The sequence below is a fragment of the Mustela putorius genome, unplaced genomic scaffold (assembly GCF_011764305.1).
Source record: "Mustela putorius furo isolate JIRA1106 unplaced genomic scaffold, ASM1176430v1.1 tig00003845_pilon_pilon_pilon, whole genome shotgun sequence".
Lineage (NCBI taxonomy): Eukaryota > Metazoa > Chordata > Mammalia > Carnivora > Mustelidae > Mustela > Mustela putorius.
In genome coordinates, this window is record NW_025421998.1 from 87,468,515 (window position 1) to 87,491,877 (window position 23,363).

The 23,363-nt window shown below is 38.1% G+C and overlaps 1 protein-coding gene across 4 annotated transcripts in view; it reads left to right on the forward strand.

The window, feature by feature from the left end:
• The window catches only part of EXOC4 (exocyst complex component 4), a 730,537-nt gene that overhangs the window by 62,589 nt on the left and 644,585 nt on the right, over positions 1-23,363 (forward strand). For all 4 annotated transcript variants that reach the window (XM_045062998.1, XM_045062999.1, XM_045063000.1 and 1 more), the window contains exon 5: positions 6,106-6,215. In XM_045062998.1, coding sequence (XP_044918933.1) covers positions 6,106-6,215 — 110 coding nt within the window. The remainder of the gene's footprint in view (positions 1-6,105; positions 6,216-23,363) is intronic.

Genomic DNA, 23,363 nt, shown 5'->3' on the forward strand with positions numbered 1-23,363 from the left:
AAACTTACTACCACTAGAAAAAAATGAACCGTATGTGTGTGGAGGAGGCCCATATCCTAGAAATATAGTACTGTATCATAAAAAAATATATGTAACAGGGTATTCATTGAAATGTTTTTGATAAGGGTATTTGATAAAGGATAAAGGATATTGATAAACAAAAATACAGGACTTAGATGTTTATCTTTAAATGAATTATGGCATATCAATGCAATGTAATTCTTTTATTTTTTATTTTTTAATTTTTATTTATTTATTTATTTTATATATATATATATATATATATATATACACACACACACATTTTTTTTTTAAAGATTTTATTTATTTATTTAAGAGAGAGACAGTGAGAGAGAACATGAGCGAGGAGAAAGACAGAGGGAGAAGCAGACCCCCCATGGAGCCGGGAGCCTGATATGGGACTCGACCCCAGGACTCCAGGATCATGACCCGAGCCGAAGGCAGTCGTCCAACCAACTGAGCCACCCAGGTGTCCTCTCAATGCAATGTAATTCTTAAATGAAGAGAAAGATTTCAGGATATATTCTTGGGTCCAAAAAAAGCCAACTGAGAGACAGTATATACAGGATGATTCTATTTGTGTAAGAATAGAGAGGACCCATACTTAACTATGTATCCTTTATTTGTAGATGTAGATGTTTCCGTATGTATAGAAAATTCCTGGAAGGAGTGCTGACACTGATGAAAAGAATCACCTATGAGAAATGGAAATGGTGGGTGGGAAATAGAAAAGAAGGACTCCTCCACACCTTAGGACTATGAATGTATTCATCGTAAGCATGTGTTTTTACTCTAAGAGTAATGCAATTATTGGTGATGCTTTTGGAGATTGTTTTTATTTTTATTTATTTATTTAAAAGATTTTGTTTATTTATTTATTTGACAGACAGAGATCACAAGAAAGGTAGGCAGAGAGAGGAGGAAGCAGGCTCCCTGCTGAGCAGAGAGCCCGATGCAGGGCTCTATCCCAGGACCCTGAGATCATGACCTGAGCCGAAGGCAGAGGCTTTAACCCACTGAGCCACCCAGGCACCCCTGTTTTTATTTTTTTAAAGATGTATTTATTTTAGATAGGTGGGGGGGGGGCGATGGAAAGGGCAGAGGGAGAGGGCAAGAGAAGCTCTAGGCAGACACCATGCTAAGTGTAGAGCCAGAAGCAGGGCTCATTCTCACAACCCTGAGAGCACAACCGGATCCAAAACCAAGAGTCAGACGCTTAACCAACTGAGCCACCCCGAAGATCATTTTTGGTGAAATGGCAAAATGCTTACTGCTGAAATGAAATTTAGATTTCAAATTCTATATGGGATGATCCAAATAGGTTGGAAAAGAAAGCGTGTACATTTTTATATGTATGAGTGTGTGTATGTGTAGTGGGGCAGGGATAGATGGACAGACACTTTTCTATTAAATGTTTTGAAAGACACTAGACTGTAATTATATTAGTAGATTATTTTTATTTTCTTAATATTTTTTAAAAAAACCTGTAATATCTTTATAAGTTGATAAAGTCAATAAAAAGTTTATTTTAAATTCATCCTTTTACTTCGTGCATCCCAGGTTAGAACTTGATTTGACCTTGTTTCCTTGGATGCTCTTTGGCTCATGGGGGAGAAAAGTTCAGCCTCATGGATTTTGATGTCCATATTTCTCTGGGGGGTGGTGTGAAGAGCGTGCTTGACCCTGTTGTGTTATTTATTCCCTATTTTGTCTTCTGAAGTTTTTTCTTTTTATGTCTGTTTTTTTTTATCTTTCAGTTTTTCTCTTCTTTTTTCCTCTTTGCCTGGATTTTAGTTTCACTTTATTTTGTATTACATGTCTTCACTCTTATCTGTCATTTGAGACCATGACTGTTTTTGACTTTTATACCCTCTGAATCATTCATTTTTCTTTCTGTATGCAGAACTTAGAACTATAGAGGATTACTTTGCCAGCCATTCCTGTTTCATTATTCAGTTAAATTTTCTTACTAAGGGCATATTATCTTTGACAGCTCTTTCTCAGCTCAGTTTGATTTAACAAACTTTTATGAACATTTGCTCTTTGCCAGGTACCGTGCCAGCTGTTGGGGTTATAGAGGTGAATCCATTCATTACTAGATTTACAACTTAAAGTTCAACTCTCCTCTGTCAAGTTTTAGTTTTGATGATAAAATCAGCCAAGGGAGCTGCCCCTGTGAATTTTGAACATATTATTAAGTGAAGGAACAGAAATGAGTTCTAATTAAAAAGCAAATGTTTAATAAGCTGTTAGTACTTTTTTTTAAAATTATTTATTTGACAGACAGATCACAAATTGTCAGAGAGACGGGCAGAGAGAGAGGACGGGAAACAGGCTCCCTGCTGAGCAGAGAGCCCATCCCCGGGCTTGATCCCAGGACCCTGGGATCATGATCGGCAGAGACCTTAACCCACTGAGCCACCCAGGCACCCCAAGTTATTAGTACTTCTAATCCTTTAAAAAAAACCCTACAAAACCCAAACCTTTGATGGCTATTGGAGTCAAACGCGAAGAGGTAGATCCTTACCAGATGGATGGGTAGTTAATAGAAGGTCTATAGGATTATGTGGGTAGGGGTTATTTTTGGTGTAATTTGCTTTGTAGTTTTCCTGTCTGCCACCCTGTGGTTAGTAAATAACAAACCTCGTTCAATCACAATAAGCAATTAGTGATTTGTCAGGGGCGGGGTGGGGGTGGGGGCGGTCTTATGCCCCAAAGTATTTTATGTAGTCACCTGTCCTTGTACAGCTTAGCTCCGAATGACTCTAAATGGATTTAAAATAAAAACTTATAATCATAGGTATTTCAGAAGAACAATAACTTGTACCAACATTTCTTTCAAAATAAAGCAGTTCAGTGCATTCAAATTAATTACAAACCTGATAAGAACAGCTAATTTTGATTTTAGTGTTTTGCTTTCAAAAATACTTCCTTAGAGAGATTCAGAACCCTTTGGATGTACTCATATATGCCCAGCTTTGTTTCTTCAGAAATGGAAACAGAGGTGCACACTAGTTAAATGCAGGATCCCGTAATAGTGCCTGCTGTTTTGTCAAGCTTCACTTCTGTCGCAGCTAAATGAGTGGGTGTGCCCGCTTTCTCTTGAACTCCTGAGACTAAGTCCTTTCATAACGGAACAAGAGAAAAACCAAAAGTCATTTCCAGAGTTACTTGCCTTTGGGTTGGTGTTCACAAAGGAGAAAATTGAAGCCCAGGGGAGAATTTTAGAGAGATGAGTCTATGAAAATAGTCTTGCGGTAAATTGACTTTCTAAAAGTTTATTGTTGGAGTGTAAGGGCTCTTCTGGCTCTGGTAATAAAGTCAGTAGGTTATGTTTTTCAGAGTTAAAATGGCAAGACATTTACCACCCTGTATTTAACAGAAACATATTTTTAGGTTAAAATTGAGAAAATAATTGTAGGTTTTAATCTAACGTGAGGCTTGTGCACATCTGTGTTTATAGAAGTCTGTATTATACCCACAAAAACACACATACCACTGCACACAAATATGCACTCCTTGTATGACTTCATTCATAAGATGGCAGACTGTAATGCAGCTCTGCACCTGAACTTTCCTGTTAACTGATACCTTTGTGGACCAATGCTTCAAAAATAACTTTCCCATTTTTTTTTTTTTAAAGATTTTACTTATTTATTTGACAGGCAGAGATCACAAGTAGGCAGAGAGGCAGGCAGAGAGAGAGGAAGGGAAGCAGGCTCCCCGCTGAGCAGGGAGCCCATGCGGGGCTCTATCCCAGGACCCTGGGATCACGACCTGAGCCGAAGGCAGAGGCTCCAACCCACTGAGCCACCCAGGTGCCCCAAACTTCTCCATTTTGTTATAGAAATATTTATTGTGTATTTTTCTCATCATTTGGAATTGAAATGAACTTTTTCTTACTAGTGAGTAGCAGCACTGTAAATGTCCGTGACGATCCTCCGTCTCCTTGGGTTTGTGAGTCCAGGCTAGACAGGGGTATGGAGCTCGCGGGGCGGTCGCGAGCAGCGTGCGGGTCCGAGGACGAGGTGAGGCAGCCCAGGGAACACCGGAGATGGAGCGGTGGTCAGTATGGAAAGGAGGACTGGGTACATCTGTGACCTTCCTGACTTTATAAATAGACAAAATATTGTGACGAATCAGTGGATTTGAAGACTCTGTTTCTTACGATAGTTTATGCGTAAAGAGGAGCTAAACAGCCTTATAATGGAGGAAAAGAATGATGGGTAACTATGTCAGTTGAATTCTGGGTACGCGTTACTTTTGTTAGTTTTATATCTTATGCTTGAGGTTTTTCATGAGTCTGCAAGTGATTCCAGCAGTTGGAAATTGGCTGTTTGGTTTCACTCGTTTCGTAGTGCTGCTTGGACCCTCAGCGCTGAGCCCTATGCCGGTCGCGGAGATGCTGCCTGCTTGATTGTGTCGCCATCCCTTCTTCCATGTAGTGAGGGAGCAGGGGCACCTCACTAACTGTGGGGTCGTGTCCCTGTGGGATGTGCGGATGCCGGTGTTCAAAATGTACACCGCCTTTCCCATTTGGAGAAATCTTTCCTTAAGTTGTAGTCTTGTCCCCGCTTCCCCCGCTCTGCCTGCCCACCTTTTACCACCCGCTGTGAGAATCACGTCTGTGGCAGCCCCTGCTACTGATGTTGATGGGACAGGGAAGAGGGGAGAGCTATGGCTTGGACCTGTCCACCCTTGGAACTTAGAGAAGCTTTTCTGTTTTAGTTACCATATGATTCGATGATTTTGTTTCATTCTTTTTTAAGTTTGTTATTATTATTATTTTTTTTAGTAATCTCTACACCCAACATGAGGCCCGAACTTTTGGCCCCAGGATTAAGAGCCTTGTGCTTCCTGAATGAGCCAGCCAGGCACCCTGTAGACGATTCAGTTTCTTGAGAGTAGAGCATAAGTTTGACTTGTGTTGGACCTGCCGACTTCTTTCACTTACCAGATGGCTATAAATGTGAATTAACTTGAAAATTTAATTGTTTTTTATAGTCTTTATGTCATTTAAAATTAATGTGTTTATTCTGGAGATGCTAAAGTTAATCATTAAGATGAGTTGCTAAGGCCTTATGGAAAAGGTGAAATGGGTAATCAAATACTGAATTAACCTGTTAAATCATCTTTTATTGTCATGATTCTCAACTTGATGAAATTTATGAACTTTTTTTTTCTTTTTTTAAAGATTTTATTTTATTTATTTGTCAGAGAGAGAGTGAGAGCACAAATAAGGGGAGGAACAGGCAGAAGGAGAAGCAGGCTCCCTGCCGAGCAAGGAGCCTGATGTGGGACTCGATCCCAGGACTCTGAGATCATGACCTACGCTGAAGGCAGGCAGATGTTTAACCGACTGAGTCACCCAGGCGTCCCAGTGAGCCTCTTTTAAAAAAAGCTAAATATAGTGAACTTCCAGAGTATATAAAAAACTCCAGCTTGAAAAACACAAGTTAAACAAAGCTTAAATACTTAAACTTTAGTTCAGGTATCATGATATGGTCACATGTGATCTTTCTTTGCTGATAAATTAATCTTAATATAGGAACAGAGGAGGGTTCTGAAATTGCTGGCATAATTTGGTGGTAAGGTAGTCATTCAGATGATCCAGAATATATATATATATATATATATATATATATATATATTTAAAGATTTTATTTATTCATTTGACAGACAGAGATCACAAGTATGCAGAGAGGCAGAGAGAAGAGGAAGCAGGCTCCCTGCTGAGCAGAGAGCCCGATGCGGGGCTCGATCCCAGGACCCTGGGATCACGACCTGAGCCGAAAGCAGAGGCTTTAACCCACTGAGCCACCCAGGTGCCCCTGATCCAGAATATATTAATGCTAATGTTTTTAGACCCAGCTAGCATTGAGATAAAAAGACAAAAATTTGAATTCTTGGAGCCCTTAGACCACATCTTTGTGCCTGTCTCTGTGCAGTCACCGCTGGAAAGACACTTGGGAGACACTTGAAATCAGTGTACAGAAGGCTCATGCCAAAACCCCGAAAGGGATAAGGGATGAACAGGCAGTGGGGTTTTGGAGAAGGTGGTAAATACCTACCTTTCCCTTTCAGCTCCCTTATAAAAGATGCTTCTCCCGTTCCTCTGATTGATGTTACAAACCTTCCTACGCCTCGAAAATTCCTTGATACCTCTCAGTTTTCTACTCCTGGAAGCTCAAGTGGTAAGTATTTAATTCTTTAGCCACGCACCTTCTTTTCATGATGTTGTAGTTCCTCGGTAAAGACCTGGGGAAATCTGGGGGGTCAGGCCTGGGAGGTCCTGAGGTGAGTGCCTTGGAGCCTCTGGTGAGCTCTGTGCCACCCCCAGAGGGAGTAAGATAGTAGATGACTGGTTGGGCCTGTTGCATTATCAGCTTTGAAAACTGGCAGTTGAATCTGGCCCGTCTTCTAAATCCAGATCTATTTAGGCCTTATTTGACCAGCACTGTTTATGTTTCTGAAGTTGGATTTGAATGCTCTTTGATGCAGGGGGTCTCACCCCTGCCATCCCTCCACCCGCCCGTCCCCCTCATGACCTTGGCTGTTTCTGTCAGCTTTTACCCAGCTGCTGTACACGTTACATGCTCTCTCTGGTCCTTGAGAGCTTCTGAGTGCTCTAGATCTGCTCTAGATCCTGTGTCCTCTATACAGAGACCTTGTGTATTCCAGTGCCCTCCCTGTTTCCACATGTGCTGACATATGGGTGTGCACGTGCACACATACAATGTACGTTGAGGTCATATCCACAAACTAGCCGTGTTTCTTCTTGGGCTACCTACTATTCTGTTGTATAAGAGCCACTTTGGCCTGCATTTAAAGTTGGAGAGGGAGAGTATGCTTTGAATCTGAACACAGATTTAGGGGATTTCTTCTGGAATGGCTCAGACCTACCCTGTCAGAGGGTTCAGCTGAGCGTGGCCCAGATCGTCTCTGGGCCTCTGCAAAGAGCCTTCGACTATGGCAGGGCTGGGTTGAGGAGAAGGAGATGGGATTTTTTTCTGTGAGATGTCCTGCGGGTGCCTTCGGGTCACAGCTAAAGTCCTCAGTACCTTTTAAGGAATGAGGAATGTCCATTATTGTTGGCTTTGCAGGTGTAAATTAGTTCTTATAGTTCTTTTCTAGTTCTGTAGTCCTATAGAGCTTGAAATAATGAAAAGGTGGAAAGGCAGAAAAAAAATTTGGAGTCAGTCAATACATTTTGTGTAACTAATTGAAAGTGTTTCTTTTGAGAGCCTGACTATATATATTGTTGTTGCTGGGGCATATTTAATTACCTTTTAAAATATCATTTAATTAAGTTTTAGGGTTATTTAGGCTTGGAATCTTGAGGTTTATTGCTTTTACCGTAGGAAAAGCATAGAAGTTCTTTTGTAATAGATTTTACTCTTGGTCTACTTAATAATTCAAAAAACCCCAAAAAACAAAAAAGCCAAAAACCCAAAAAACTCTGAACATTTACGTTTATTGTGACACTTCAAAGGTATGTAAAGCCTCTTCCTGGAGCTAAAAATTTTCTTCTTCTTTGTGATGTAGTATTGCTATTCTTTTGAGTTTTGACACTGCTTTGAGCTGTTGTAGAGCATGGAATTATGAAACATTATACATTTATACTTTTGTAATTTACCTCTTCCTCTAGAAGAAATTATCAGTTGTTTTATCTTTGTGTTTTTATAGCGTGAGCCATCACTGCTTAGCCTGGTTATAGCAATTGAAATAATTGTTGCCGAGTCAATGGCCAAATGAAATAAAAATTTTAATTGTTTACAAAAAAAAGATAGGGTAGTTATTTTGCAAATGAAAAGCACTGTGTAAATATGAAGTAAGTCAAAAAAATGATGGTTATGGCAAATTTGTAGAAACTCATTTTGCTACATCTATTATTTTTAATAAGACAGCTTACTCTTTGATGGGTACTTTTTCTGTCAAGTCCTGTAGTTGAGTTAGCATTTCTCACTTCATGGAGTTCATGGTAACACTTTTGAGAGTCTGTTCCTTATTGGGGATGACTCTTTTTTTTTTTTTTTTTTTTTTTTTTTTTAAGATTTTATTTGTTTATTTGACAGACAGAGACCACAAGCAGACAGAGAGGCAGGCAGAGAGAGAGAGGGGGATCTAGATCTGCTCTAGATCCTGTGTCCTCTATACGGAGACCTTGTATATTCCAGTGCCCGCTGAGCAGAGAGCCCGATGCGGGACTCGATCCCGGACCCTGGGATCACGACCCGAGCCGAAGGCAGCGGCTTAACCCACTGAGCCACCCAGGTGGCCCTGGGGATGACTCTTGAAGAGCCAAGTGGTAGTTGAGTGGCACTGGGACCATCATGGTTACCTAAGCTACAAACCTTTCTTTTTAGAAGGGCTCATTTCTTTCACTGTTGAAGGCTGTTGTTCTCGTCATTTTTCTGTGGGTGACCAAAAGAGAAGGTGGTTTAAATATTACTGATGAAATGCAGTAGGTAAGATGTGTTTAGTGCCTACCAGATATGTAGAACAACATTTTAAGGGCTTTGCATAAATTAGTTCAGTCCTTTAAGAATCTCTGTAGGTAGGTACTACTATTACGAGCTCCGTTTTACAGATAAGAAAACCAGGGCGTAGAGGATTAACAATTGCTTTAAGTTGACACAGCTGACAAGGAGTAGCACTGTGATTTCAAGTAAGGATCTGAGTTCCAGAATATGCTCTTCTAACTGGTTTGTTTTCCTGCGAAAAAGCTAGGGATGCTCTGGGTATTCGTTTTCTCCTGTTGCCACAACAAATTATGAGAACCTAAGTTTATCATCTTACAGTTTTGTAGAAGTCCAGTATGGGTCTCATTGAACTAAAAATCAAGATGTTGGCATGGCTGTGTTCCTTCTGGAGGCTCTACCGGCGAGTCCATTTCCTTGCCTTTTGCAGCTCTTAGGGGCTGCTACTTTCCCAGATTATTGCCCTCTTCCTCTCTCTTCCAAACCAGCGACAGTGTGTCACATCTCTCTCACCCACTCTTCTGCCTCCTTCCTCTTTTAAGGACGTGAGTGATTGGATTGATTCCACCTGGCTAATTCAGGTTCCTCTGCCCAGTTCAAGTCCTTGCCTTAAACACATCTGCGAAGTCTCCTTTTGCCATGAGACATATACAGAGAGTCTGGGGATTAGGACATGGGTATCTTTTGGGGACAGTCATTCTGCTTACCACATTCTGCACTACCTATTTTCTGATTTGAGTTATCTTGAGGAGCCAAGATGTAAAATTTTGACTTTCTTAAAATTATGTGTGAAGTCTTTTTAAATCATTGCAGTTTCAGTCTTAAGGACTATATTAATCTGGGTCACATTATTAAAGGGGGTTATGTAAATGAGGAAGATGGAAATTATTTAGAGAACTGCATAAAATGTTACCAAGTATGTATAAAAGTGTGAGGCTGATGAAATACACTATAAATAAAGGGCAGAGATTTTCTTACTCTTAATGAACAGTAAGTCCTAAGAGTATATCTGTGAAGTGCCCTGCAAGTCATCCTTGAAAGTAATAGTCATTTTCAGCAGGAAATTTAACATAGGCTTTTAAAACTCCCCTCTCATCTTGTGAAATAGTAGGATGGAGGGTGTAATCCATTAGAACTGATGTTTTTTACAGCAGATGTTCCAATAGGGAATCCCCGGATAGAACAGATCTTATTGGGGTGCCTTAAATTTAGGTTGGAGGTGATTCCTGAGGACTTTCAATTAAACAAGAATTTTGATTGTTTGCAAATGAGTCTTTTTCAAATGTCTTCTTTACAGGTAGAGGTGTGAGTGACTTTTCTGTGAGATTTTCCATTATAGTTTACATGTTATGGTTTGTAAGGCATATTCCATCATTCAACTGATGGCTGCAGTCCTATGAGGTAGTTATGGCAGGTACTGTTGTCATTATCTGATGATTATTTTTGTATCTCTCCTATTTCAGTCTATTAAATACTTAAGTTATAAAAGTATAGAACTGTAAATGTGTATGTATCATCTAATTAAAAATTTAATTACAAAATGTAAAATCAAGGCACAGGTTGGCAGAAGCAAGAAATCCAGTGAGAGAAAATGATTAGCATCCACTTAGTTTTCCTGCACATTAGTGAAGAAAAGAAATGGCCTTTGAAAGAATCGAGCAAATGACGGGCAATTTACAGAAGAGTCCATAGAACATGGAAAGATTGGCGCATATCCAGCAGAGGTTAAGTATCCCGAATATATAAAGAACCCCTGTAAATCAATAAAACCAGCTAATAAGCAAAAATATGCAAATGTGAAATATTAAAAATTAAGCACAAACATGAATAGGCAGTTTGTGTAGTAAATATAGGAGATTGCTTATACACTCTAGTTAATCAGGTATTTTTAAAACTCACTTTATAAATATATTCCGCTCACAGAGGTTGAGCGATCGGTACAGGTTGACCAGATGGTAATTGTTGGAAGGTAGCCTCATGCTGTTCCCACTCTAAATGAGTAAGCAATGTATTTTGCAAGCCTTTCTCCTATTTCTCATCAGTCACGGTATTTTGTAATGTTCAGGAAACTAATGTCTAATTTAGATGTAGTAATTCAACTATAACTTAGGTAAAAGGATGGGAGAAGTATGGAGAAAAGCCAATAATTGTAGTAAAATGTTGGTTTAAGCTTTTGGATTCCCAGTATGTCCTTTCATTTGGCAAACTGCCTTTGGAACGTTTTGACTGAGCAATTACTCCCGGGGTACACAGGCATTTCATTTGTGGCTTCTTTATTCATTTTATGCATGCCCCTGCTGGGATTGCTGTGAATGTAACTATAATGAAACTGGACTTCTTACTTCCTTTCTTTCTGGTACCAGCATAGGTTAAGCAATAAAACCTAAAGAGAGCACAAATTAAATGATTTTTTTTTCTTTTGCTGCTGTTTTCTCATGTGTATTTTATTTCATAAAATCTTGTTCTGGGATTTGATACTTTTCTTAAAAATTTAGGATTTGATATTTAAATTCTCTCTACATGGAGTGGGAGCTATGAATCCTAACATAAAAGGAGATGAAATTTTCCTTCTTGCAACTCACATATCTAGAATAGTGAAAGTTCTCCACAACAGTGTGATGCCTTTTGAGGTACTTCTGTCCAGAGGTTGGGGCCTCCCTTGGCATTTTAAATCAGTTGTTCCTCAAGTATCCTTCATTTGCTATTAAATATGTTGGTTGGTTTCTATGATTAATCATAAGTAGAGTTGAGGACTATATATAATGGAGGCAAAATAGAATTAATAGTTCAGATATTTATAAAGGTAAAAATGAAGCAAGGCCAGAGTTTAATTAAAATACATGTGTTTATTATGAATAGGTGATGAATATAACCATCATTATGTATTTCCTTCTAGATTAATAAATCTTAGTATTTTTCCAGATTTGATTCAGATTCTTTAAAAAAAATTTATAGGTACACTTGAAACCCCCCCATGAATGCATGAATTCTTCCTCAATTCCTTTCTTCTCTCTTCTACCCTTTTGGTAACTACTATTTTGAAATTGTTCCATATCTTTTTCCTGTATGTTTGCATACTTTTACTGTGTGTATGTATGTATATATATATTGTGTATTTATAAATACAGAAACAATATGTATAGTTTACATGTTTATATATGTATATATTTTTATGTGTTACAATATTGTGTATGTTTGTTTATATATACAAAGTATATTATTTTGAGTATTTTAGGGCGTAAGTAAATTGTATAGCTTAATTTACATATTTACTTAAGTTTAATGATATAATTTAATGAATTTACTGATTTTGTATCAAATGTATCATTCTACTACTTGGGTTTTGAGCTCAACATTGCACTTTTTTGGATTTTCTTATGTTATGATGTAGCTCTCGTTTAACTACTATGTAGTATTTTATTATATAATCACAATTTATCCATTCTTCTATTGATAGACAAGTTATAAGTTTACAGTTTTTTATTATTAGGAACCTGATAGCAGTGAGTATTGTTGTACACTGTAGGATAGTTTGTAAACTATAGGACAGTTTCCCAGCTACTGATCTCTTGGAAATGGGTTGTAGATATATCGGAGATACTGAACTCTTCAGCCTTTGGTGTAACCAGTCTGGTCTTGGGGCAATTGGAATCTCTAGGCAAGTTCTCTTAGCTACATGCAGCCATCCCCATTTATCCTTGTTGTGCTGGGTAAGTACTGTTATTTTCTGTATGTGCCACGATGCCTCCGAAGTGAAGAAGCCCTATTCCTTGGGGGCCATGTGTGTTGTATCTGTATAGGAATGTTGTGCATTTTAAACTTCACTTGCCAAGTAGCTATTTATTTTATTATTATTATTATTATTATTATTATTTTAAGCAAGAGAGCAGGTGGGGAGGGGCAGAGGGAGAGAGAGACACTCTTAAGTGGAGTCCAACACTGGGTTTGATTGTATGACCTTGATATCATGACCTGAGCCAAAATCAAGAGTCAGACTTTTAACTGACTGAGCCACACAAGTGCCCCTGCAGATAGCTTTTTAAAGTTATTGTACCAATGTAGATTTCTTTGAATTATGCAAGAGCTTTTGTTTCTCTATTTCTTTCCCTTAAAATTGGCTTTGACTTTTAATTTTTGCAAATGGATTTTCACAAATCTGATAGGCTCTGTGTTTTTATTATTTTAGTTTGTAACTTTAGTTTGCATTTCTGAGGTTTCTAGAGGTGTTGAGAATCTTTCCATGTATATGAATCATTTTGGTCTCTTATAAATTGTCTGTCATTTGCCAGGTTTTTGTTAGGCCATTTTTTTATTACTGTTATAAGAGTTAAATGGATGCTAATCATTTTTCTGTTTTTTTACCCATGCCTTGTAGTTAATCAGTTTCATGAGTTTCTGGTTTATTCTTCCTGTGTTTCTTCTTAAATGTTCCATGAAGGGGAATTTTACTTTAGATACTCTCTTATATTTTGCTATTCTCACTTTATATCCTAGAAATCACTCCATTTTAGTTTGTATAGATGATGCTTTCTTACTATTTTTTTGAAAGATTTTATTTATTTATTTGACAGACAGGGATCAGGAGTAGGCAAAGAGGTAGGCAAAGAGAGAGAGGGAGAAGCAGGCTCCCTGCTGAGCAGAGAGCCTGATGTGGGGCTCGATCCCAGGACCCTGGGATCATGACGTGAGCTGAAGGCAGAGGCTTAACCCACTGAGCCACCCAGGTGCGCTGGCTTTCTTACTATTTTTTTTAACCCTTGCATACTTCTCCATTATGGTGATTTATCATAGTTCAGCCACACTCTTATGTAAGGGTATGTAGATTGTTTACCATATTTTGCCTTTATAAGTAGTGATGTAATGAATAACATTGTGCATATGTATTTTCATCATGTTGGAGGTATCATTAGGGTAAACATCTAGAAGAGATAGCTCAGTCAAAAGAGAAGGCCATACGTATTTTTTTGGTATGACTAAGTTCCCCAGGAGGGTGGTACCAGCTTGCATTGTACCACAAGTGTGTGAGAGTGCTCCTTTTCCCCACAGCCTTGCCAAATTATGTTGTTAGACCTTTTAATTTGTGCCCATTTGATGGGTGAAAATGGTATCACAGTATTATTTAATTTACATTTCTCTTACTATGAGTCAGTTTGAACAATTTTCTGTAAGGAAATTTTAAAGCCCATTTTGATTTTTTTGTGAGTTGTCATTGTCTTTCATCCACTTTTTTTCTGTTTTGTCTTTAAATCTCTTACTCTGTTACAAATCAATGGATTTCCTAATATTGAACCAATTTTTCATTTCCTAGAATAAATGCCTCTTGATGATGGTGTGTTACTTTCTCAGTGTGGGGGTAAATTCTGCTTGCTAATATTTTACTTCGATTTTTTGCATTGATGTTTATAAAGGATATTAGCCTACTGTCTAAATCATACCGGATTTTGCCTTCAATACAGTAATTTGCTTCATAAAAGTAACTGGGAAGCTTTTCTTCATTTTCAGTGCTCTAGAACAATTTATGGGGCATTGGGATTCTCTGATATTTGAAGGTTAGGGAATTTCCCTGTGAAAATTTGGATCTGATATTTTTTCATATTTTTGCTTTTTGTTAATTTTTTGTCTTTTTTCCTGTGTAGCTTGTTCTCTTCAAGCATTCTGTCTCTGTTGGGATCAATTTTAATAATGTGTGTTTTTCTAGGAAATTATTGATTTCATTTAATTTTTCAAATTTTATCTATACAGAGATCAGTATTTTCTTCTGCTTTTGAAATTTCCTTTTCTCTTTTTGTCTTTTTATTTGCACTAGCTCCCTTTTCTTGATCAAAATAGCTGGTGGTTTGTCTATTGTGTTAGGGTTTTTTGTTTTGTTTTTGTTTTTAATTTTCAATAAATAACTAGTATTTTGATTATTGATTAGGGCATTCTTCAGTTCTCCACCTCATTTTCTGCTTTTATCTTTTTTTCCTTCTTTGTGCTTTCTTTTGGTTTATTTTTTCTTCTGATCTAGACATCATATATTTTCTTATATATATTTTCATATATTTTCTTATTTATTTCTTAAATCATATATTTTCTTTCAGTTTTACTGATAGAAGTGTTCAGTGACAAGAATTTTTCTCAACACCTTAAATGCATTCCATAGACCTTGATATTTAATGTTCCCATTATCATTTTAAAAATATTGTCTCATTTCGGGGCGCCTGGGTGGCTCAGTGGGTTAAGCCGCTGCCTTCGGCTCAGGTCATGATCTCAGGGTCCTGGGATCGAGTCCCGCATCGGGCTCTCTGCTCAGCAGGGAGCCTGCTTCCCCCCCTCTCTCTCTCTGCCTGCCTCTCCATCTACTTGTGATTTCTCTCTGTCAAATAAAAAAAAAAAAAAAAAAAAAAAAAAAAAAGATTTAAAAAAAAATATTGTCTCATTTCAATTTGTATTAGATAAAAATCCATTGTTTTAAAAGATTTTTTTTATTTATTAGAGAGGGAGAGAGAGAAAGTGCATGAGTTGGGGGTGTGTTGGGAGGGGCAGAGGGAGAGGTAGAGGGTGAAGCAGACTCTTTACTCAGCAGTGAGACTGATGGCTGCAGAGCTCGATCCCAGGTCCCCGGGATCATGACCTGAGCTGAAGGCAGACGCTTAACTGACTGAGCCACCTAGGCACCCCTTGATACAGTGTTTTTAACAGAAGAATTTTATTTTCTCTTAATCCTTTCTAGCTTTTTTATGTTGAGTTCAGAGAGTATTGTTGGTAATACTTTTACTTCATGGAACTTACATTTTCTCTGTGACAATACATGACCACTGTTTGTGAATGTCCCATGGGTGCTTGAGTAAAAGGTACTGTTGGGCTCCGTTATCAAAGGAATGAGACTGAGACAAAGTGAAAGTTATGCAAAACTTGATTCTATGCCAAGCATTAGGAGTTAGACTGACCGACCAGGGCCGCCTCTGAAGAGGGCGACCCCTTCTGGATCTCACAGGCTGGTTTTATAGGGTGTAACCGCAGACCCAAGGTACGTGGCTTCTATTGGTAAGGCGTTTATTCCTGGAATCGATACCTGGAACCGATACCAGGAACTACTGGGGCGTTTATTCCTGGCATGAAGTCTGTGGATTTAAAGAACAATATGGCTACCTAGGCAATATGGAGTCACTCTGGCTAAGCAGGCCCTAATAGTTAAACAGGTTTTAACATTAAATTGGCCCTAACAGGTACATTCTTGGTTATCAGGTATAGAGTTGATATATATCCATAAGATCTGCATTATTTAATTATTGTTTAGGTCTTCGATCTTCTTCTTTTTTTTTTTTTGTGATGTATTCAAGTTTTCTATTAGTGAGTTTTCCCCTGTATCTCTGCCTCCCTTGTAGTTTTTGTTTCAAAATGGTAGCTGCTGTTTAATTTGGTATGTCAGTATTTGTAAGCCTTGTTGCGAATTGTGGCATGTGATATTAAAAGATGCCCTTTGTCATAATGGTTAATGATTTTTGACTGGTGTCTTTTGTTTATTCTATATTTCTAGCCTTTCTAAATTACTAGTTTTGAGATCTGTGTATAGCCTATTGTTGGGCCCTGCTTTGTGACTCAGATTGAAAATCCTTTTCTTATAATAAGTGAGTATGATCCATTGATGTATAATGATAAGACTAATGTTTTGTCTCAGCTCTATTGTAGTATTTTTTTTAAAGATTTAATTTATTTATTTGACAGACAGAGATCACAAGTAGGCAGGGAGGCAGGCAGAGAGAGAGGAAGAGAAGCAGGTTCCCTGCTGAGCAGAGAGCCTGAAGTGGGGCTCGATCCCAGGACCGTGGAATCATGATCTGAGCTGAAGGCAGAGGTTTTAACCCACTGAGCCACCCAGGCGCCCCTCTATTGTAGTATTTTATAAATATGTATATTTGCTATGTTTCTTTTTCTCTGAGATATTTTTTGTTCCTTAAACACTTTTTTGTTGTTGTTGTTTAGGAGGTGTTCTTTTCTGCTAGCAATTGTCTTTTTAATGTTTTAAAAACACAGGAAAAGTGCTCCTAGTCCCTTTTAATGCTTTAATCTTTCCCTCTCACATTTCTGTTTTTGTGGATATCCTTTAATCCCCGTCTTTTGCCTAAATAACAACATGACTTCATTATCCTTTCTTTTCTGCTAGCTTCTATTTGTGTTACTTTTTACTTTTTATTGTTTATAATGTATTTGTCTTAGCTATCTTCCATTCACACCTGCCAGTGGTGTTTTTATCTTAAATCTACACTTAATTGTTTTAAATGCTCATCATCAATCTTTTTTGCTTAAGTTTTCCCACGTATCTCTTGGCTCATCAAAAGATTCCTTAAGAAAAGGCTCATGGGTGCAGAATTCCTTTAGTAGGTCCTGTAGCCTTGGTACTTAAAGGACAGCTTAGATGGGTATAAATTCATTAGTTTACAATTTTTACTTATTGATATTCTTTCTTTTTTTATTATAAAATGCTACTTCATTATTATCTTCCTTTGTGTGTTTTATGAAAATTCTTTTTTTTTAATTAAAATTTTTTATTTACCTTTAAGTTGGTTAACATACAGTGTATTATTAGGTTCCTGGTGGAGTTTAGTGATTCATCAGTTACATATAACACCCAGTGCTCATTACAACAAGTGCCCTTCTTAATGCCCATCACCTATTTAGCCCATCCCTACCTACCTCCCCTCCAGCAACCCTTAATTTGTTTTCTATAGTTAAGAGTCTCTTGGGACACCTGAGTGGCTCAGACCATTAAGTGTCTGCCTATGGCTCACATAATGATTCCCAGGGTCCTGGGATTGAGCCCTGTGTTGGGCTCCCTGCTCAGTGGGGAGACTGCTGCTTCCTCTCCCTCTGCCACCGCCCCCCACCCCAGCTTGTGCCTGCTTGCTCTCTCTCAAAAGAGTAAGTAAAATCTTAAAAAAAAAAGTCTCTTATGGCTTGCCTTTCTGATTTTACCTTGTTTTATTTTTCCTTACTTTCTTCTATGTTCATCTGATTTTTTTCTTAAATTCCATCTATGAATGAAATCATGATATTTGTCTTTCAATGACTTACTTTTTTTTTTTTTTTAAGATTTTATTTATTTATTTGACACACAGAGAGAGGTTACAAGTAGGCAGAGAGGCAGGCAGAAAGAGATGGGGGGAGGCAGGCTCCCTGCTGAGCAGAGAGCCCAATGCGGGACTCGATCCCAGGACCCTGAGATCATGACCTGAGCCGAAGGCAGAGGCTAAACCCACCGAGCCACCCAGGCGCTCTATTACTGACTTATTTTGCTTAACAAAATACTCTCTAGTTCTATCCATGTTATTGTGAATGTCAGGATTTCATACTCTTTGATGTCAGAGCAATATTCCATTGTATATATATGTATCACGTCTCCTTTATCCATTCTTCTGTTGATGGACATCTGAGTTATTTCCATATTTTGGTAGTTGTGGACATTTCTGTTATAAACATTGAGGTTCATGTGCCTCTTTGAATCACTATTTTTGTCATCCTTTGGATAAATACGTAGTAGTGCTGTTGCTGGCTCATAGGGTAGTTCTATTTTTAACTTTTTGAGGAATCTCCATACTGTTTTTTCAGAGTGGCTGCACCAGTTTGCCTTGTTTGGCCTTGTAAGTTGTGAGCCTATAGACCTTGACGACTTTTTAACCTAGGAACTTAACAATTGTAATAGGGTATGCCCTGGAGTTTGTTCGTTTGTTTATTTTTTGAATGGCTAATTTTCCCAGGTACCCAATAGGCTCTTTCATTTTGTAGATTCAAGATTTTTAAAAAAATAATTTTAAACAACCTGTTGTTTGTTTTTCTTCTAATATGTTACCTTTTTCTTTGTCTGTCTTCCATTTCTACTACTTTCTCTTTGGTCATTGTAGTTTTTTCTTTATATCCCTTTTATTCTCTATTTTGGTTCCCTGAATTTCCTTAATACCCTTTATGAGATACTCATTTTTGTCTGTTTTCTCTTGGGTATTTTATAATTTATTCCTGCCTGAAATAATATCCTTTTTCTTCCCTTATCTCTTCTCAGTTTAGTCCATTTGCTTCTCAGACCTTTCTTTTATTTGTCCATGTCTGTTCATAGTTTTGGGATTTCTGACTCAAGATGGCTTCGTATCTGCAGGTTCTTGTTTGAATATATTTCTTCCATCTGGAGTGTTGCTAACTAATATTCTTGGCTTCAAGATAGTTTTGTTGCAAGAAATTTTCCTCTTTTAATGTGTGGTGGATTTTCTGACAACCCTTCTCCCCCATACCTTCATAAGAATTTGTTCATTTTTTCCTGCTCTCTTTTTATGGGTTTAGGGTGTTTAATTGAATTCCTAGATCATTGGCTCCCTCTTCTGTCAGCATAGCAAAATCCAAATACTTGAGTGTATTATTTGTTTTGATGGTAGGAGAAGGTTGTTCTCAGAATTTTGGCTCTCTCATGGTGTCCTGAATTTTCTCTTTATGCTTCTTTCTCCCTTCACTATCCAGTAGCCAAAGGACATTTCTCTCTTCCTTTTGTCTAATTTCTCCCATAGAAGCTGGGGGTCTCAAATACTGGTCCTACAAATTATCTTCTCTTAAACTCTCTTCCCTCTAGTCCACGCTCTCATCTCTTTGGATACTTTTTGAGTATCTGAAATGTAGGGTGGTCATAGTCTTTTTAAAATCAGTCTTAGGATCATCGCTAATGTCCTAGTTTTTTCATGGTTCTTCAATAGCCTGCTTTTGCTTGCAACAAAGCCTTGTGGCAGAGCAGAGGTGGGCCAGGAACCTGGGAGATTCTTTGATGGGATTAAGTGTTTTTTTCTTATTTTTATTTATAGTTGTTGTGAATTTGGGGGCATTTTCAATCTGCAGGTTATCCTGAGGGTATGATTTGTATGAGCTTTGTTTGTTCTTCTGGCTGTTCTGTGTTGTTTTTGGAGGAAATAAGGAGAAATGGGGAATTCAGTAATTTCCATTGTCTCTAGCAATCCAGGAGTTCCTAAAGCTAGGTGTTGTAAAAGTACATTTTCCCCCCTTTCTTGGGGGTTTGTTTTGTGTTTTGATGTCATATTACCTCCTTTAATATACACAGTTGTGTAGGTAATATTATTTCCATTTTACCGGTGGGAAAGTTGAAGTCTTGCAAGATTTAATGACTTCAGAGAGATTTACCCAGTTAGATTGTGGTAGAGTTGATAATCAGATTTAAAGTTCGCTATGAGGCCCCACTTTTGCTCTTTTTACTACATCATATTATCTCTTTGGGCAATTGAACTCACAAAACCCAACACATATTATTGAATATTAATATAAACAATTTTTTCATCTGTTCCTTGTGTCTTCTCTTATCCTCTTGCCCACTTAAAGTTTTTAGTAGCCACTTTTCCACTGGTGGCTACTCCTTGACTTTCAAAGATGCATCCTCCTTGCTCTAAAAGAGATCATGTATGTTAAGCGCTGTCCCAAGGGAGACTGAACAGTATCGTTTTGGTTGTTTTTATCGTAATAGTCTACCCTTCACTCTCCCTCCCCTTGAAACATACCATCATTTCCCCCTTAGCCCACTTTCACTTATGGGCGGACCTGGGCACATTCATTGTGCTTTCCTTCTCCACTTCCGGGATGAAACTATTCCTGCGCTGAGACTATAAAAACCCTTAGCTTCATGTAAATGATGGTCCCTAGTACAGAGTTGGCAGTAACTTTTGGCAGCCTCCTTTCAGGAGTAGGGTGTTATATTGTCTGTAGTTTCCTTTAAAGTAATTTAATCTGCACCTTAGGGGTGCTTAGTTAACATTTCTGAAGTACCTTAATCAGGAATCCACACTTCAGGGGTAGTTAGTTAACATTTGAAAGACCCTAATCAAGATTCTATACTCCAGGGGCAACCCGTGCATCTGTACCAGTGGGTGCATTAATTAGAATAAAAGATGTTAGAGGTAATTTTTCATTGGTGAGATGAATGGTATTTAAGATAAATAGTTGACCAGGTATCTCCACTGGGATGTGGATGGAAGATAAGGATTTGATGAGACCAGAAGCGTCTGTAGGTGTAGAGCTTGATTTGGTCCTGTGCTTGTAGCCCTCCGTAGAGGACTTGTGGGCTCATCTAGCCAGTGGTGCGTGTCAAGTCTCTGTAACACCCAGTGGGCTAGATCTTGCCTGCCTCCGCCTGCTTCTCCACACAGACATTGTTGGACACATATTCTGGCTCCATTCCTTTTTTCTATTGCTTGTCCACAGAGATGTTACTCTCAGTTTTGAATCAGACTATTTCTTCATAACTTCTTAGTTTCTATTTTGTGTATAACTATCTTGAGATTGGGTATCTCAACTATGAATTTATAGTGCCATTTTGACCAGAATTACTATTAAGTGGTAACTTTCTTATTTTCTATTTGAGAGCATTGTCATTCTACTGAGGCAAGATTCCTGCCTATGGGGGCAGGTTGTGGGTATGTAATTCTTTTGGTACTTTATTGGGTTAAGTAGGCTTGGTGAGTTTTTTGAAGTTTCCTTTTTATATTGAATTTATATCGAATTCTGTTCAATAGTGACACAGTTTTCCTGTTATATAGACATAATGTTCTTGAATACAACATGTAAATGAAGTTATGGATGTAGGTCGAAATCAGATCTGCCATATCTGTATACTTTAGTTACCATGCATAGCATAAAGCATGACATTTACCAGGAGTTTCTGTGGTAAACACTACCATTATCTCTTACAATTTAACATGTACAAATCTTAAGTTAAATAATGAAGCTTATTCAGTACAAAGTTAAAGTGTATCACCAGGGTTCTTGTGCAGATTTGATGACATGTATATATAGCCATGGTGCATGTTACTCATATTTTCTTACCAAACATACCAAGAAAAGAAAGCAGTTACGGACTAGTCTCGTTGCTTCCTGTACTCAGTGGGAAACAAAAGGTAGTTTTCTTTTACAGAAGACTTACCTGCTTAAGTGGATTATTCACTTTCTCTGTAATTTTTAAAATGGGCTATCTGTAATTTAGGTGAACAGAATTGGTTATAGGCCATGGAACCAGAGATGTATAGATTTACTCTAAGTTGATAGAATCATGGAATTGTGGAGCTTGGGAGGACTGGAGATAGCATCCAGGTAATTGTTTCATGAGTCCCAAAGTGTCTTTGTTAAACCTTCATGAATCCATGCTTAGCCTCAAACCACTTAGGCATGTATACCTACACATCCGTATCTTCCTCCTTCCTTTCTTGTCTATGCGTGTAATAAAAAACAGTTGGGGCCAATAGGATTTTAGTAGTAATAGTGGGGAAGAACATGAAAATCTTAGTATTTAGCACTGTTTTGCCACTGAGGGTCTTCAAAAGCAGGTTCAGGAAATCCTCACTTAACAAGTCTCTTCAGAGCAAAAAGATCAGAGAGAACTGGGTGAGAGAGTATAGTATTTCTAAATATAAAGTGTTCTTAAACCTGCACTTTGAGTACTGTATCACTGTAGATTCAAGGGAATGAATGGTTTGGTGTTAAGTTATTTGGAAGTATGTACATTTTGTTCTGATGATGGTGGGAGGCCCGTACTGAATTTCAGCTATATTATTTTTGTACAAGACTTTTTCCATAAAGCACCAATAATTCTATCTGACCTCACCGTGATTATTGGACTAGTCTTCATGGTTGATTATATTATCCTTTTAAATTGCCTTTTAATTTTCAGCTGATGTAAGTGAAATAGATAATATAAATTAATTAATATTGGATCTCTCACTGTTTATGCTCTAGGAGATTTCAGAAAGATAAGGTTCGAAACAAATGTGCCATTTGAGGCTCTGGCATGTTATTATTCATACCTTGCTTATTTGTTATTTTTTAATAGGCTCTCTATCATATTAGTGCACAGATAAGTAGCTATATGCCACACCGTCTAGGGGCTCGTGGATCTTACTACATTTACCTCCTCACCAATCACTCTTGTGGCAGATGCTCGTGACACACAGGTGGCCCCTTGCTTGTGTCTGTTTGTGACTCATATGTGCTCCTTCGTGAAGATCATTTTCTCTCGGCTAAATTTCTATTACTTTTTTCCCTGCCTGAAGCTCTGCTTATAGTTGTGCTTCATTCCAGCTGCGCCCCGCCCCCCAACCTGCAACGTGCTGAATTTAGATGGCTCCTTGGCTGCTAAGTATTTCTCTCTTCTTGCTGCCGGGATTGGTTTTGCAGGATGGAGGAAGAAGTCTGTGGCCTGAGGGGTCCAGTTCTTAAAGTATAAAACAAAACCAGTAACTAAAATGTCAATTTTTGGAATGTCACATTTGGAAATATCAATGCCTTATGTTTTGTTTTTTTGTTTGTTGTTTTGGGTTTTTGTTTTTGTTTTTTGCCGTCAAAATTGTAATCTTCACAGGCTTAAGTCACTTTGGTTCTACTCCCGGCTTTACTAGACTTACAATTTTTTAAATGAAATACCACCTCTTCAAATGTGCTCTGTGTTGCAAAGAAAATCCTAGGAATTTGGTTCTTCTTGCTGTGCTTCTGTCTCTCCACATGGTTTTCAGCCTCGTGGATAAATACGAGGAGAACGTCTTCAATGAAAACAAGCTTGTTGAAGTAATTATATCCTGCATGTCCTTAAATGCTTTTGGTTCGTATTGAAGTGCATTTTACGAGTTGGGAACATGAATAGAAGGGATTGAAGAGAATAGCGTGCGTATCATCTGAGGTAGGGGTTTTGGAGACTCTGTGCAGTGGTTACATGGATTTACTGCCTGTAGTGGGATATTTTCATTCTTCCCTAATCAGTAGATTGCAGTGCATTCCAGTGGTGCTGGACCACTTGAAGTGGACTCGTAGTATCATTGAGCTTGACTTCCCCCAAAGAAGAAGGTATGCAGT